Below are 17,136 nucleotides of genomic sequence, written 5' to 3'. Positions count from 1 at the left end.
CACGTCAGGGATGGGGCCCTCGTCCCACATGATTTGTGAGATTTTTGTAAGAAGATGAGATTTAAACTATGGACAGCTCTGGAGAGAAAGCCATGTGTGGAGCAGAGAAAAGTGACTACCTACAAGCCACAGGGGAAGTCTCAGGAAGGTTTCAGCCCAGTGTCACTCGTCTCTTTGGCATCCGGTCTCTAACTCTGTAACATGACAAATGTCTGTACCTTGAGGGTGCCCACCTACACTGCTGCTATGGCAAACCAAGCGAGCTAGCACCCTGAGTGTCTCGTGAGCCTCGCGGCCACAGTCTACAGATGAGGACACTGAAGCAACACAGTGAGGGCATGGGGCTCCTGGGATACCTTCAAACTTGGCCTGAGTAGCCAGCCTGCATGTTATATACTCTTGCCGCCCATACCAATGATTCCAGCGCTCATTCCTTCATTATTAAAGTGTCAGGGAAAGCCAGTGCCATACTTGCACTGGGAGGCTTTAAATCAAGGTCCATGCCCAGGCAGGACTCATCTCCTGGGGCCAGAGAAATGTCACAGGAGGAGAGTCATAAATAAAAATAGCACAAGAAGAAATTGTATCATCCCGTAGATGGATATAACATGGGAGGAAGCAAAGGCAGCCAGGGGGCTGGGGTGAGGCAGCCAGGGGGCTGGGGTGAGGCAGCCAGGGGGCTGGGGTGAGGCAGCCAGGGGGCTGGGGAGAGGCAGCCAGGGGGCTGGGGTGAGGCAGCCAGGGGGCTGGGGTGAGGCAGCCAGGGGGCTGGGGTGAGGCTAGCCTCTCGCTCATACTCACTGTGCTATTTTGGCTGAGATCACTGCCCCTTGCAAACACCCCCAGATGCCAAATTTCGAAAGGAATTCTTCACTGTAGTCTTTGAAACCAGGAGGTGAAGAGCTGTTGGTGGCACTGGGGAGGGAGGTGCCAAATTCTTTCCAGTTGTGTAGCACATCTGGCTTTCTGAAGATGTCGTCCAGTGCTTGGCTCCAACATTTAAAAGCAGCCCTAAGACAGAGAGGAAAGCACTGAGTGGGACCATCTTCTGGGGGTGTCAGGGATCAAACCAGCCTTCTGAGAGGAAAAGCAAGAAGATAAAGTGCCCAAGGCAAATGTCAGAGCATAAAACTACAGAGACTGTTCCTTCTGACTCCCGTCTCAGGTCATATGACGCACGAAATAGAGCAAACCCATGCTGTGGTAGAACTCACATTATGGTGAAACCGGGTTTTCCTTTTTTTTTTTTTTTTTTTTCTTTTAATTGAACCAACAAAAGTGTGCACCTTTACAAACTTCTGGAACAGTACCTTTTCTTATCTGCAAAGATGAAGAGACTTCCGAGGGAATGCAGTGTCTGAACTTTAAGGCTCCTTTGATTGCTGGCTTGGAGAACATCTGTATTTTTAATCAAGTAAAAGAACAAATGTCAGTTCGAAGGAAAATATTCCCTTTATGTTTGCAAGAATATTCTTCAACTGCATTATTTCTTAACTGTGGAGATTGCAGTAGGGGAAAAAAAAAAAACCCTCAAGCTAATAGTGTTTTCAAATGCCACTCGCTATATATACCCAGAGAGAGAGAAAACAGGCTCTGTTTGAACACTGAGGGATTTGAGATTGAGTCTAATGCCCCCAGAATTACAGAGGCTCTGTGGAAAAGTCAGAGTGAAACCAGACAAGCAGAGGTGGTTAATGAGACATATGGGGGAGTGGGGAAAAGGCCAGAGATGTAAGAATGAAGCTGGAGTGTGGTTTTTCTAAAGAGGATGGTGAGAGTCTTAAGGGGGATTAGTACCTAAATTCTAGAGGCCCCTGATTGCCACTTGGAGGGGTGGAGATTACACTGTGAAGAACAGAAAGATCCAAGGAGGTTGTTTTTAGCAGAGATCTGACAAGATCCCAATAGATCAGATTTTCCTTTTACCTCAATGGGGTTGGGGAGGGGGTAGGGAGAGTATTATATCACCTTCTAACAGACGCTGTATAATCAGGGTTGTCTAGCCAGAAGAAATTAACAGATGTGGCAGTTTTTTCCAATAATCGAAGCACTAGACCCTAGAAGGCATTTCTGAGACCTCAGGCAGGGGTTCCCTGCTCTGTCACAAAGGAGCATCTGCTGGAACATAGCCAGTAACAACTGGAGATATAGGATGTCTTGCAGAAACTTGCCCCCACAGTGACCAAAAAAAAGTGAGATCCCTGTTTGTGAAGTTTGTTATCTAACTTTGTTTTATAAGGGTTTCTTTTTAAAGGTGCTCTTGTTTGATCTCTAACTGCCCTGAATTTTCCAGAAATATAACCGTTATGGTGCTTGGTTTTTGTTGAGAACCAAACTCATGGTGCTGATAGATCATAATTCCCCAATATGTATCAAGCTACACCTGTTGTCATGGAGATCCCCTCAGTCAGGAAGATAGCACATGTACTCTCAGATTTATATATTAAACCACGGGATCTAGCTGGAAAGTCATTCTGTGTTCGCCCTTATTTTATCTTTACAGTTCCATAATGAACTTTCAGAAATCACATATCACAAAGAACAGATGAATTTTGCAGGTTTTACTTTAAAAAGTAAAGGGAGAATTATTCAATGCCTGTAGCGGTGGGAGAGGGTGTCACACAACATGGGTGAAGGACGCATTGTTGGATTTGTAAAAGAACTGCATCTCAGAGAACAATTTGAAGAGATTGTCTGAGACAGAGGAAAAGTACATGCCCCTGTCATCATAAGAGTCTCTCAGTTCCAGAGATAGAAGAGCAGGTTCAGAGGGGTGGCCTAGAACCTTGCAGTAGCCAAGAGTTATAGCCAGGTGAGTCACAGCAGGAGGCTGGGGGCAGCGTCTGTCTCTAGAATGTTCTAGTATAGCTTAAATGATGGGGATGCATTCAAGTTCTTCCAATATTATTCATTTTAATTCATTTATTAGTAGTGTTTGTGTATTTGTGTGTGTGTGTGTGTGTGTGTGTGTGTGTGTGTGTGAGAGAGAGAGAGAGAGAGAGAGAGAGAGAGAGAGAGAGACTGGGGTGGGGGTTGGGGGTTGGGGGAGAGAGAGAGGTGCTTGCAGGTGAGCACATCCCATGGCACAGCATCCACGTCAAGGGCTGAAGACAACTTTGTGGAGTCGGTTTTCTCCTTGCACCTTTACAAGGATTTGGAGGATTGAACAAATCCTCTGCTCTTGCACAACAAGCACTCTTACTGGCTGAGCCATATTACCTCTACTGCCTTCATTCCACTCTCAAGGGTAACACTTCAGGACCTGATGCAAGCACACATTGACACTGAAGGTTGTCCTGACAACTAGAAAAGAGTTTAGCCTTACCAATAGTTTGGTAGTAGGAAGAAATAACCAGCCCCAGCTGTGAGGAGGGAAGTTTGCTTTTCTCCACCGAACTAAAAACTCGGAAGTTTTCTTGAGAAAGGTCAGGGGGTGTTGGCATGTGCATTTCTTCCGTTCCCAGGCAAAACTCCACCTTCCCTGTGGTAAGTTTTGAGTTCTGTGTCCCTCCTCTTTCACCTAAAGGTATGGGTGGAGGGAAAAAAGGAAAATATTAAAGGGGGGGGGGAAGAAGGGGATGACAGAAAGGGAGAGGATATGTCAGGGAAGGACGGGCAGACAGATGGGGTCCAGCATGAAGTCTGAAGTCTGCTGCTGTTCAAGTGGATGGCCTCTGTGCCTACTGCCTCAGGAAGAACACTGCAGAGGGGCTGCCAGCAAGGCTAAAGCTGAGCTAATGTTCTGCTTCTTCTGCAAGCTGGGGGAAGTTTGAGTCTGCCTTAAGGAAAACAGTTTCCCCGTAGTTAAGTTTCTAGTTCACCTCTGGGACAGAAGCCTCTTGAAGAGAATATGTATGGAGCTCTGACCTAAAACTGGAAGAAGGGAATGGAGAAAAACCCATCTTGTTAGAAGATCAGAGAACACAGGGGCAAAAGGGGCCAGGAGAGCAGAAATAAAGGCTCTTAGGGAGAAGCTGTGATATCAACAACCTAAGCACAAGGTGTGAACTATGAAGAATCTCAGTGTCCGGTGAGCAGCAGGGTGAACTGGAAGAACAGTTCTAAGGAGTTGTCCTTGATTTTTGTAACTCGTGTTTATGAATCAACAATATAGTTAGCAACTGGAGGCCATAAATACAATATGGAGAATTAATTTAGCATACCAGTTGATTTAGGCTGACTGGTCAGGGAGCACTGGGGAACCACTTGCTCAACTTTGGTATTACCAGCATGCTCAGTTTGACATGGTTTCGGTTCTCACGCTTTTAGGACAAACACTTTACCTGCTGAACTGTTTCCCCAGACCCCACTTGTCCTTAGTCACCTGACCTCCCTTATTCCATTTGCTATCCCCCTTTCTCCCCTCCAAAGCCTCCCTTGTACTTCCATACCATGAACATTCCACCATTCTTTCTTTCTTCATCCCCAATCCCTGTAAAAGAATTTTATGGATGCTTATTTTAAAGTGAATCTTTTTCTTTGAAACCAGCATCTGGCAAAAGGCTGTGTAACTGGCTTTTACTATTTTGTGGGCTCTTCTTTCTTTCACCTTTCTCCACCCCTTTACTTCCACACTTTCAACCTCCTACCACTGGATAGAAGAGAAAGGGGACAGAGGGGAAAGGGGGCAATTATACTTAGACCAACTTCCTGCTGGTTAGGGGAATCAAGTTCTTTAGGGCAAGTTTGATCTTTGATGTCAGGATATCTAACTTCTTCTTCTTTGTGAACAACTACCGAACAAACCACCACCCATTGCAACCAACAACCAACCTACAAACCAACAACAACAACCCTACCCTGCCTCTTGAGGCCCTAGCATTTATATTCCATCTGAAGAGCCCCAGAACTCCAAATGTCACACAATCACAGAAACTATTTGCAACTGGCAAGATCATGCCTCCACTAGAGCACGAGGCAAATCATAGTCAGCTGCTGTAAAGCAACCCCATAGCCCACACCTGGGATTAAAATAAAAACCTATTCCCGTTTCTGTTTTTAAAAGGAGCCAAAAATTTCTGTTATAGTTCTTCTTAACTTGGTACGATTTAATCATCTCCTTAAGAAAAATAACCATAGTTCTACACCTGCAAAGAACGCTCCAGGAACTCCGAGGCAGGAAATCAAAACTCTAATAGATACTATTTTCCTTTGTGTATGCTCTGTTGCAGGAAGATGGTTGGTTGAGCAAAAAGTTTAAAAGCAGGTTAGGTGTCTGGTTGGAACAGAGTGTATGTCAGAGAGAGAGAGAGAGAAACAATGATGAAATCTGCTGGACAAAATAGAAAATGGCTGTCAGGGGAAAAGCATGCTGGGAAGAGGAGATCATGAGTGTGGAACACTCAGCAAGACGACACCCGCCGTAAGTACAGATCAAGGGACAGAGGACAGACCTTTACCTTGTGTCTGTGCAAGAAATAAAGAAAGAAGCTTCCTGCTGTGTCGGACAGATCTGTTATGATATTTGGACTTCTCCAGGGTCTCTCTGAAGCATCTCAAAGTGTCGGTCACATCCACGGGCACACAGACAAGCTGCTTGGCTAGTTTATGCTCTGAAATAGAGGAGACCATTCGGGATGAGAGCAGCATCAAACCAATGAGTCACAAGACAGTTTTAAGTCAGAGACCTTCTCGGCCCAAACTCACAGTTGCTGGATTCAAGAGCCTCAATCTGTAGCAGGCATTTGACATGTAGATGAATTTTTCTCAGCATATTTCAAAGTTTAAATTTTTTTATTCTTATGAAATGCAAATAACTTTAGATCTTGCCAATGTTCCTTATGAAGCCTCCTACTTTTTCATAAAAAATGAAATAATCTACTCCTTTTTCAACAGCCTCTTCAAAGCCCAGGTGCCTTGGGGAAACAGACGAAAGGAGGGGGGGAAATCTTGGAGACTTGCAGCTGATCTCAGAAGGGAAGCAAAAGGCAGGCTCCAAGAGAGGAAGAGGCAGCTGAGGCCATGTGTGGGTCTGGAGTTAATCAGGTGCTCTGCCATGAGACAGGTAGGGGAGCCCGTGAGAGAGATGCCGCTAGCTCTCTGGGCAGTGAGACTGGCCCAGGAATTGGACTAGGCTGCAGATAGGGTGAATGCCTAAGGATGTAATTCTTCAGTAAGCCAAACAAGTGAGGCATCCATTAAAATCCTAAGGTCTTGGTAATGGAGACATGTCCTAGTTAACAGAACACTTAAGAGGTTAAAGGATGGGAACCGGTCCTTAAGAACCACCTTTTCTAGCTTACTAGATTAGGCTTTCCAACACTGGAGAATTAATGTCACATCCAGACAAGAATCCGGTTAAATGATAAGCTGAAAGAAGTAAAGAAGACAAAAATAAAAAGAGGCAGGAAAGGGTGCGCTGATCTCTCTCCAACTGGAGGTCTAATAAATTGCTATGATTGGTTGAATCCTAAAAACAACCATAAGAGATATTGGCCATTATTACCCTTATTTTAAAATAAGGGGCCTGGCAGATCAGCTTCATACTCCAGAATTCAAGGAGATGGTCCCAAGGACAAAGAAATATTTTGAGCCAGTGGAAGGACAGACAGATAGTAGGGATGGTGTGGAGTTCAAGACACAGTGAGCAGAGTTGGCTATCCTATTGAACAGTGCTGAAGCCTTCATTAAAGGAGTTGCCTTTATCTTCTGCATTGGAGTGTCAGTATGTGCTTCTCATCAGGACTCACTCACACAGTGGGCATCTTAGAAAAGTTAGGTGCTTGCTGCATTCATATAGGTACAGCAGAGAGAAGTGCGGTGGCTAAGAGACTTTCTCCTATAACACGAGCACTGTGTTATTTCACTTGCCTGGAGTTTGTGACATGGCTACCAGGGAGAGCAGCTGGGAGTAAGGGCAGATGACTCACTGCCCAGCCCCAGAATCAAAGCAAGTGGAGAAGATTTGGGAAAGACTCACCCAGTCCCTGCAAACAGTGTCTATCTGCCCACCGAGACCCTTGCTCTAGAGAGTCTCAATTCCCTCCCCTCCAAGCCATCCATTCTCCCCCTCTGTGAAAGCATTCCCAACAGCAGCATTTTTGCCGTTATTTTCCCATCTTTAAAAATGAAAATGCTGTCTCAGTTGACTCATTTCCCATCAGGCTTTCATCCTATTTCTCTGTTCCATTTTATACCAAAATACCGCCCCCCAAAAACAGTTGCCTGCATTCATAGCCTCCCATCCCCTCAGGAACTCACCTCAGCCACATCTTCTCTATAGAACAAAGTCTGTCCCAAGCCTAAAGGATCACTCATACTGGTTCTTTTGGCTCTCTCAGCCCAACCTCTTGGCCTTGGAACCCCAGTTATCATTCTAAGATGCCTTTCGTCCCTTCTTAATTTATAATTGGTCCTGGAAAGATCATCCTTGGTCTTGTGCTTAAATAGCAATGTCCTAGTGGATCCCCAATTTTTATCTCTGGCTCCAACCCCTACTGAAACCCTCACTCATCTATCTAAAGGCCCACATTGCTGTGAGTGCAAACTCAACCCCAACATGTTCCCAGATGACATGATACCAGCCTGACTTATGCACACACACACCCACACACATGCTCCTGAATGCTCATGCACATACAGACACACTTACACACAGACACACACACACACACACACACACACACACAGCATCAACTCCTTCCAGTCTTTCCCATCTCAGTAAAGAATGGCTTCACCTTTATAGATGTTCAACCAAAAACTATAACCATCTTTAACTCTTCACCTTGAAGGTCCTAAATCAAGTCCACAAGTCACAGACTTGCTGCCCTTCAGAAAATACAAGTCCCCCCATCTCTCAAGAACTTTTTCCACTCCCGTTATGATTGGGGCCTGCTACTTCCTTTGGATTAGAGCAATTGCCTTACAAATTGCCTCCCTCCCCCATTCCCCAGCTGTGCCTGCTGTATGGCTAGATGCCTCCAACACAGGTTCTGGATGATTCCTTTGAAAAAAAATGTAAACTCTCTTGTCTCACTCCTTGATCCAAACGGTTCTTCTGCTCCATCACCTCCAGAAAGCACTGAAATTCTTACAACAACTCTATGGGAACTAACTCCCTCCCCACACTGCTCTGCCTGCCTCCTACTATTTCTACCCTTCCCTGTCTCAACCATCACTCATGCTTCCAGACCACAGGCTTAACACAACTGGCTCACTTTGGTCGAGAACAGTGCTTCTCAACCTTTGGGACCCCTTTCACAGCAGATGCATATCAGATATACTCCATATCAGATATTTATCTTACAATGCATAATACTAGCAAATAAAAATAATTTTGTGCTTGGGGGTCACCATAACATGAGGAACTATACTAAAGGATTATAGAAATAGGAAGGTTAAGAACCACTGGTCTAGAATATTCTTCTTTCTGGTATTGTAGGTCTTGAGTTCCAAACTCCTTGAAGTTATTGCTTAGCTATTAACTTCCCATTGAGACCTTCCTCCATCACCCTGCTTACAAAGCATTTCTCCTTCCAGACTCTCTCCAAGCCATTGCTGCGTTTTCGCATACTGTGTCTTACTTGCTCATTGAATGTCTGCACTTGGGTGAGGTTCACTGAAGACAAAGGCTTTGACAATTTTATTACTACTATATCTATAGTACTGGCCATCTGCTACATGATATGTGCTCAAAGAATTCTGTTAACACGTTCATGACTGCAGGTCTTCATGCTGTGTGGCTTGGGAGTGTTTTATTAGTATTCTCTTCTATGGGCTAATCTCAATGATCCTGCCTCAGTCTCCCCCTTCTGTATTCTCAGCAAAGCATGCTCTGCATTCCTCATACCCAATCTCTCACACCCATATTCTTATCTACAACACCCTCGAGTTTGTAGATTGCTAAGGTTTTGCTCTCTATCTTACAAGAATTCATTGGCTTCTAGTTTTATCTTCTGCTGGAAGACTGAGATCAGAGAAAGAAGATAAGCAGACACCTCAGTCAGTCCTGGCTGTTATAACAAATTACAATAGACCACATGATGGAGAAGGAAAAGAAACTCAAATGTCACAGATGTGAAGGCTGGGAGTCTTGTACGAGGCTACCAACATGCTCAGGTTCTAGTGACATTACTCTCTCCTGATTGGCCTTCAAAGGGTGTCCCTATCATGTCACAAAAGAGACCTAGAGTGCTCTCCTGTGTTTTCTCAAAGGGCACAGTCCCACCCATGAGGACTCTACCTTCATGACCTACTCACCTCCTAAAGACTCCATCTCTAATATCACATTAGGACTAGAATTTTAGCACATAAATGTTGAAGAGACAGAAACATTTGACCCATAACAACAAGCCAAGAGAAGTCTGAAAGCTTTCACATATTAGTCAGAAACACATCCATAAAATATCAACAGTATGGCTGCCTAAACAATTCCACCACCAGCTAGCATCCTAAATGCATGGGCTGCTTAGATGAAGAGCTACAGAAAAGTAACAACTATTGAAACAGGGTTGTGAGTCTTTTCTAGGGCTAACCACTCCCCATTTGGCTATTCAATGCCAGTTGTCATTCCTATGAATTTATAATACATACAAGAAACACTAAATGCCCCAGTAGATTAGACATATATATTTATTCATTCATATATGCATATTTAACAATAATTTTTAAAATGTCATAAGCTTAAGAGGGGGGAAAGAGAAGTTGTTGGAGAGAGGGAAAATAATGTAATGCTTTAATTTTTAAAATAAATAAAATAATATGGGAGAGTTTACTCTCTCTAAGCTTAGCTTTAATAAATATCCATTACATTTTGTTTATACCATTTACCTCAGAGAGTTACTGTTTTAAGTTTTGTGTCCAGAATCTGGGAAAGTATCTGTTTTAAAATAAGCATTTGATACAGGGTGACCGGAATCTCTATGGCTACATATACAGTTTTTAAACCCGGGCTTGTAACACAAGGCAACTCTGTTCAGCAAGATGGAAATCCCACCAGCTTACATCACCTAATGACATCAGGTGTCTTTGTTTATGGTTGGCACAGCAAGGAAACTGCCCTTCTCATGGTGTGTCCCTGTCGTGAAGTATCACATGACTGTACATATAGGATACTTGTGCATACTGAGCATCATATCAGGTGCTGCAGATAAACAGCCGAACAGAACATGGAACTGGCTCTCATACAACTGACAGGCTAAGCCCTGGGTGTGTAATTAAAATAGTGGTCTGAGTGAGATCGCTCTGCTGATTCTTTTCCTTATCCAGTCTCTATTGATAACTGACTACGCTTTGTATTTTTCCTAAAATGTTTCGCTTTCTTTTGTTATGTCCTTTTCCTTTTTTCAAAAAGTGCTTTAGCATACCTTTTCCCTTGTAACCTAATTAGGGTTCTGGTGGTGGTAGGAGTGGGGATGGTATGGTTGTCTCTGTTTTCACAAGATACAACGATCAAAGCAGAAAGAGAACATCAGGCGTTCCAGGCTCACCCCCATGGGTCTCTCTCAAGGGGACTACCCTCTAAAATTTTCCACAGATCATTCCAGAAAGTATTTGAAAGTCCTTAATAGTATTTCAATAGCTTGATGTGAAAAAGGAAAAAGAGTGAGATAGGCAGCGACTCTTATGCATTTCACTGTGCCCATGTAGAAAGGAAATGCTAATCATACCTAAGTGGTGGGTCTACCAAAGAAGGAAGGTTGAGAAGAAGGTAAAGTCTGCCTTCTACACACTTGATCATATCCACCCCAGTGCCTGGAGACATTAATAAAACATAGCTGCCAAAGGCTGAAAATTGCAACACACCTAAGGACTTACTAGCCCTACCAGAGAACTTAAAATGTCAAGTCAGATCATGACTCAAGACAGAGGCCCTGGACAGAATGTTAAAAAAAAAAAAAAAGTTTCAATAAAAGCCACATCTAAGGCTATCTCCCAGATGGGACTTAATGAGCAAGCAAGCTACTCATCCACCCAAGAATAACCTATAAAACAAGTTAGTCTCACTTCTTCAAATCCTGCTGAGATTATACCAAATTACACATGCATTATTAAACAGTTGAAGGGAGACTAGGACGCTGTTAAATAATGAGAACACCAAATGTTTCTAGGCTCTGGGGCATCACAATATTTGTTGTGAAGAATTAAAAGCATTATCACCAAATGTTTGTATGCCACAAGAAATTCTGAGGTCCTAAAATCAGGGATCTGATGTGGAACCTATTACAAGTGAACTTTGCCTTATAAAAGAAAATTATAAGCGCTTCAGAGAGATATACCCAAGGCTCCAGCATAGTTATAACCATGTTAATGAGCCGAGTTCAGGATACTTAGAAATTTTCAGCATCTTAAACCCAAAAGCATTGGCCAAAGATGCTTCTAGCTATATGGGTCTCAGATTGTTTTCAAGAGATTTAAGTCAGAAGCCATGTTTGGAATAGCCCAATATAAAACCTGTGAGTATGTTAGTTGTTGTGAAATTACCATACAACCTCAACAATTTAGAATAGCGTGCTTACCTCATATAATCGCTGAAAAATACCAACTAACTTCTTGAGTGCTGTGTATTTAGAGATGATGTAGCCTAAAGCACACCATGAAAAATGGGCTTAATAGCCCAGCAGAACAATCAGGGATGAGACACTTAACCAGATTAGGGCTTGAAGAGAAAGGTCCCTCTGTTTACTGGTAATCTTTCATTTCCTTGTTTGTAATGTGAACATAACACCATCTACCTCCTAAGGCCCTAAAAATTAAAGAATCTATGTAGACTTCCAGCTCAGTTTTACCATTGCCATATAATACTTTCAAATTTTTACTTCCTCAGACATTCTCATTCTAATCACAGCCTACACAGTGCATACATTCAACATGGTTGCAAATCAAAGGGACGCCGTATGCTGCCTTCACTTGCCTTTATTTTCCCCCATTTACCCACCCCCCAACTTCCTACATAAGTACAGTTTAATAACAGGCAACAACCATTTCAGACAGACCATATCCATCACCAATTAGCATCTGTTGGTGTACCGGGCTGTGCTCTTCCCAGTATGCTATTCTTCCCCGCTTTGATGGGAGCCATCATTTTGATTACATGGCATGGCTGACACATTTTCTCATGACCTCAGCTATTCGTTACAGAATAGAGAACATGGTAGTAGTTGTGGTTGAGTAAGGATCCTACAACAGGGAACATACTCCATTCCCCCAAGTCCTTTATGGGAGCTTCATATGTGACTAGAAGATGATGCTCTAAGTGAGCCTGGGCTCTGAGGACACAATCATCTCAGAAAATCCATAGGCACGGTTACTAGCAGCTTCCTCTCACCTCCACAATGCTCTGCAAACATTTCCCTTTTCTCCCACTTTCCTCTTTCCTGTGTCTATTCTTGTATTTCTCCTGAAATCTCTAGTCTTGGCAATACTCTAAACTAGAATCACTGAGAGTCCCTCCTACCCAGTAAGAATGCCTTTACCTTCCATCCTTACAAACCTTCCTGCATCAAGCCTAATTTTTCACCCTTCCTTTCCACCTTAGCAGAAGGAGCACCCCACCATCCAGTCTGCACCCCAGTCTCTGACTCGAGGCCCTATCTCCATCAACAGCCATTTTCTTCTGTTACAAGGCTCTTTCCCTTTGATGGTTCTTTCCATTTAATATATGAATACACTTCTTCCAATACAAAGACACGTTTAAAATGAGATGGAAGGCCAGAATGTTCCCACATTTGCAAGGTGAGCACAAGCCCCACCGCTATTCCCATGCTTTCTGAAGGGCAATTACTCAAGACTGAAACCATGCAGACGCAACTCAGCATCACTACCCCCAACAACACAAAGGTTCCCATTGTCCTCTTCATCTTTGCACAGTCACAAGGTCATTCATTCAACAAACAGATACTGAGTTTCCGCTACACACTAGGCACTGCAGATGGTATTCTGGTTATCTTGGTAGAGCTTGCATTTATTAACAGAACATAGCAACCAATAAATGCAACACAAATCCTGAAGCATGAGCTCTGAATGATGGGGAGACGTGCTCCAAGAGACATTTGCTGGGTAAAGGAATTGAGAGGAGCAGTTTCAGATGGCATGGGCAGGGAAAGCCTCCTTTAAGAAATTAGATGAGCACAGACCTTATGATGCTCAAAAAGAAGGAATACCAGAATGTGGATGCTTTAGTCCTTCTTAGAGGGGAGAACAAAACACACACAGGAGGAAATCCAAGTACAGAGAGTGGAGCAGGGACTGAAGAAAAGGTCATCCAGAGACTGCCTCACTTGGGGATCCATCCCATATGCAGCCACCAAACCCAGTCACTATCTGGTCACTATCACTGATGTCAAGAAGTGCTTACAAGATCCTGATATGGATGTCTCCTGAGAGGCTCTTACAGGGCCATACTGATACAGATGAGGATGCTTGCAGCTAACCATTGGACTGAGCACAGGGACCCCAATGAGGAGCTAGAGAAAGGACTGAAGGAGCTGAAAGGGTTGCAACCCCATGGGAAGAACAACAATATCAACTAAACAAAACCCTCAGAAGTCCCAGGGACTAAAACACCAACCAGTGAGCACACGTAGAGAGACCATGGCTCCAGGTGCACATGCAGCAGAGGATGGCAGTGACTGGCATTAATGGGAGGAGAGACCTTTGGTCCAGTAAAGGCTCATTTTCCCAGTGTAGGGGAATGTCAAGGAGATGAGGTGAGAGTGGGTGGTTGGGAGAGGGGGCATCTTCATTAAAGCAAGGGGAGGGGGAGAGGAAATGGGAAAGGGGAGAAAGGGAAATAACATGAAATGTAAATACCTAGAATATCCAATTTAAAATTTTTTTTAAAAAAATTTTAAAGAAATAAGATGTGAGACTTGAAGGAAGGGGAGGTTTCCAGGAAGACACCCGGTATGGGATTCTGGAAACAACCAGAACAAAGCAAAGCTATGATGGAAAAAAAAAAAAGGCCATAAACAATGAGCACCAGGTTGCCAAATAAAAGACATGGACCATGCTAATCTTGTAACCTCTCTATTTGACTATTGATACTTCCTCTCCCTTAAAGTACTCTCTCTCCCTCCCTCCCTCAATCCCTCTCTGTCTCCCTCCTTGCCTCCCTCAATCTCTCTCTCTCTCTCTCTCTCTCTCTCTCTCTCTCACACACACACACACACACACACACACACACACACACGCACGCACCTTGACCTTGTGTGCCCTATTCTCAGATATTCTGCTTTTACCCCAAAGATTCTGTCCATGATGCATCCACATCATGTGCTTCCTTGACTTGTATCCACAATAGTCATTGGGCCAATGAACTCTAAACCTAACCTCATGGAGAATCAGAAATGCTTCCTTTGAAGTGAGTTATGGTCATGTTATTTTGGGCAATAGGATGTCAGCAGACTTAGGGGTCACTTTCCAATTATAGCTTTAAGAACTACTGTATGATTTACCAACTCTCTTTTCTCCTAGTCTGAAGAATGAAAACAATAAAACTACTGTATTTGATTCCTGAATAAGATATTTAAAAAGCATCAGTGCAAAAACCAATTGGCAACTGTAAATCTCTTTTTCTGGGAAGGGGTAGTGTAACTAAGTAAATAAATGAACCTAGGGACTGAAGAGATGGTTTAGCAGTTAAGAGCATGTATTCTTACAGGGGATCTGAGTTAAATTCTCAGCACCCACATGGTAGCACACAACTATCTTCAACTCCAAGTCCAGAAGATCTGATACCTTTTTCTTGCCCCCACGGGCACCAGGAAAACACAGGGTACATATATATCCATACAAGCGAAATATTCTTACACATGAAACAAACAAATCTTTTAAAAAAATAAAAATAAATTAATTAGTGAACCTAAGCAGTGTTAGCCCAAAGCATATGGTGTGTGCACATGTAGTCTGTGAAAGCTGTGCTCGCTCCATGCCTATCAGACAAACTTCCCAGACTGCAGCTTCAGAGTCCTGTTTCCTAGAAGTCTTAGTTAGGGTTTTATTGCTATAAAGAGGCACCATGACCAAGGCAACTCTTATAAAGGACAACATTTAATTGGGGCTGGCTTACAGGCTCAGAGGTTCAGTCCATTATCATCAAGATAGGAACCGTGGCAGCATCCAGGCAGGCATGGTACTGGAGGAGCAGAGAGTGCCACATCTTTTTCCAAAGGCAAATAGAAGACTGACTCCCACATGGCTAGGAGAAGGGTCTTAAAAGCCCACCCCCACAGTGGCACACCTCCTCCAACAAGGCCACACCTCCTCCAACAAGACCAGACACCCTCCAACAAGGCCATACCTCCTAATAGTGCCAATCCCTGGTACCAGCATATTCCAACCACCACACTGGCACAGAAGTTGTATCAAGATGCTTATTCCACCATGATGTCAGCAGCTCAGTTTTCAGCCTTACTGAACACAGACACCGAGGCAATAAGCAGACCTTTCTCACCGTAAGCTCATGAGATGTGGGAGTCATCTGTCACTGTGAGAGAGCCACACCATGTTTTGACTGGCATTGCTTCCTAAATAAAATACCCTTGGGTCTAACTCACCAGAACTCTCCCTGACTTCAACCACCACCAATATACAGATGAGTCTACAGTTCTCCATACCAGCTCACTCAGAATGTCACATTCATACATCCAACCACCTACCTAATGCCTCTCCTCAGATATCTGCCAGCCATCTATGCAAGACCTCTCTTCTGGTATTTATCAGCCATGTGTCCTATGGCTCTCCTGGGGTATCTACCAGCCATCTACCCCTGCCTCTCTCAAGTATTCAGGCAAACTCAGAGATGGAATAGCACCCCTTGTCTCTGGCCTGTGCTTCTTCAGGTTGGTTTCCTGTCTGAGTGAAGACATCTTTATCCTTCCAGACACCTGCTGCAGGCTTCACAACAATGTGAGCTCCCGCTCACCTCATCTGCCTTTCATGCCTAGTCAGGACAGGATGAAGTCCTGTGGCCTTTCTCTCCCTTTCTTTCCTGTCTACTCCCTTTAACTGCTCAGCTGCAGGCCTCCACTCATATCCAAGCCAGGAGCAGCAGCTCTCTGACTCCTAAGTGGTCTCCTTTGAACCTATTTCTACATTGCTGCAGAAGATGCTTTGAGGAGACCTTTGATCCTTTCCTCCTCACATACTCTTGCCCGACTCCCTTTGCTCTCCAGGTAAGGCTAAGCCCTCTTCATCCTGCTCTCCGGAGTATTTTACTGCCTATTTCCTACTGACCCCATTGACCTTTTGCCTTTCTACAGTCTTTAGTGATGAATGCCAGCTATTTGCTATTGCAGTTTAGAGCAGCAGAAATAGCAATGATATCACCAATTACAATCCCACCTTATTGATCTCCCTCAACAGACCATAAATTCCTCTCCGAAGAATCTGTAATCTAATTCATCTTAGAATTCTCAGTACCTTATGACAGCACATATAACTTAAGAGACACTCAGTAAGTGACTGAGGGACAAGATGACTGGAGGGCCAACTGGACAAACAGATGAATGACCAATGATGCATCTGCACATACAGAAAATTAGTAGATAAATAATATGTGAAAGAATTGTAACATCCCAAATGGAAGATTATAATCCATTCCTGTCCCAGAAACATAGATACTTTGTTGAGGTTTGGTCTTTTGATGTGTATTATAATGTTAAGTGTAGGTCCCAAGACCTAGTTGCCGCAGAGATGGGAAAGTCAGCACAAGGAGTACCCACAAGACAGTCCTTGCATGTAAACCCAAGTGACCCTGTGTGACTTTGTCCCCAAGCTATTTCTGATTGGTAAATAAAGATGCTAACAGCCAATAGCTGGGCTGGATTTAGGGTTCCAGGTCTTGGGGATGGGAAGAACCACACAGAGGGAAAGAAGAGACGAAGAAGAGAAAGCCACCATGGTTAGGTGGGTCATGAAAATGTGGCTCTGAGGGCTGACCAATTGGAGCTAAAAGCAGCCCAAATAAAGCATACTAAGTAATAATTCAGGGTTATTGATGGGAAAGTAGATTCTGATAGCACAGAGGATGGATATCTGTCCAGCTCTTGTGCTGTTTAAGCCTTATTGCAAATAATAAAAGTTGTGTGTCTTTTATTTGGAAATTGAATGATCAAAAGCAGGATAAAACCTTGGATTAGGATTAAAAGTTTTTATAACACACTTGAGAAGCACAATACAGTTCAGGTTTTATTTTTA

The 17,136-nt window shown here is 43.6% G+C and overlaps 1 protein-coding gene across 1 annotated transcript in view; it reads right to left on the bottom strand.

Moving 5' to 3' along the window:
* CFAP54 (cilia and flagella associated protein 54) overlaps window positions 1–17,136 on the bottom strand; it is a gene marked incomplete at both ends in the record, with an annotated part of 273,781 nt that overhangs the window by 133,740 nt on the left and 122,905 nt on the right. Inside the window, 4 exons of the mRNA XM_080935383.1 lie at window positions 802–1,011; window positions 1,311–1,398; window positions 3,326–3,520; window positions 5,400–5,552. Coding sequence (XP_080791509.1) covers window positions 802–1,011; window positions 1,311–1,398; window positions 3,326–3,520; window positions 5,400–5,552 — 646 coding nt within the window. The remainder of the gene's footprint in view (window positions 1–801; window positions 1,012–1,310; window positions 1,399–3,325; window positions 3,521–5,399; window positions 5,553–17,136) is intronic.

Source organism: Micromys minutus (assembly GCF_963924665.1).
Source record: "Micromys minutus genome assembly, chromosome: 22".
NCBI lineage: Eukaryota > Metazoa > Chordata > Mammalia > Rodentia > Muridae > Micromys > Micromys minutus.
The sequence above is the reverse complement of the archived record's forward strand: the minus strand, read 5'-3'. Positions and strand labels throughout refer to the sequence as shown.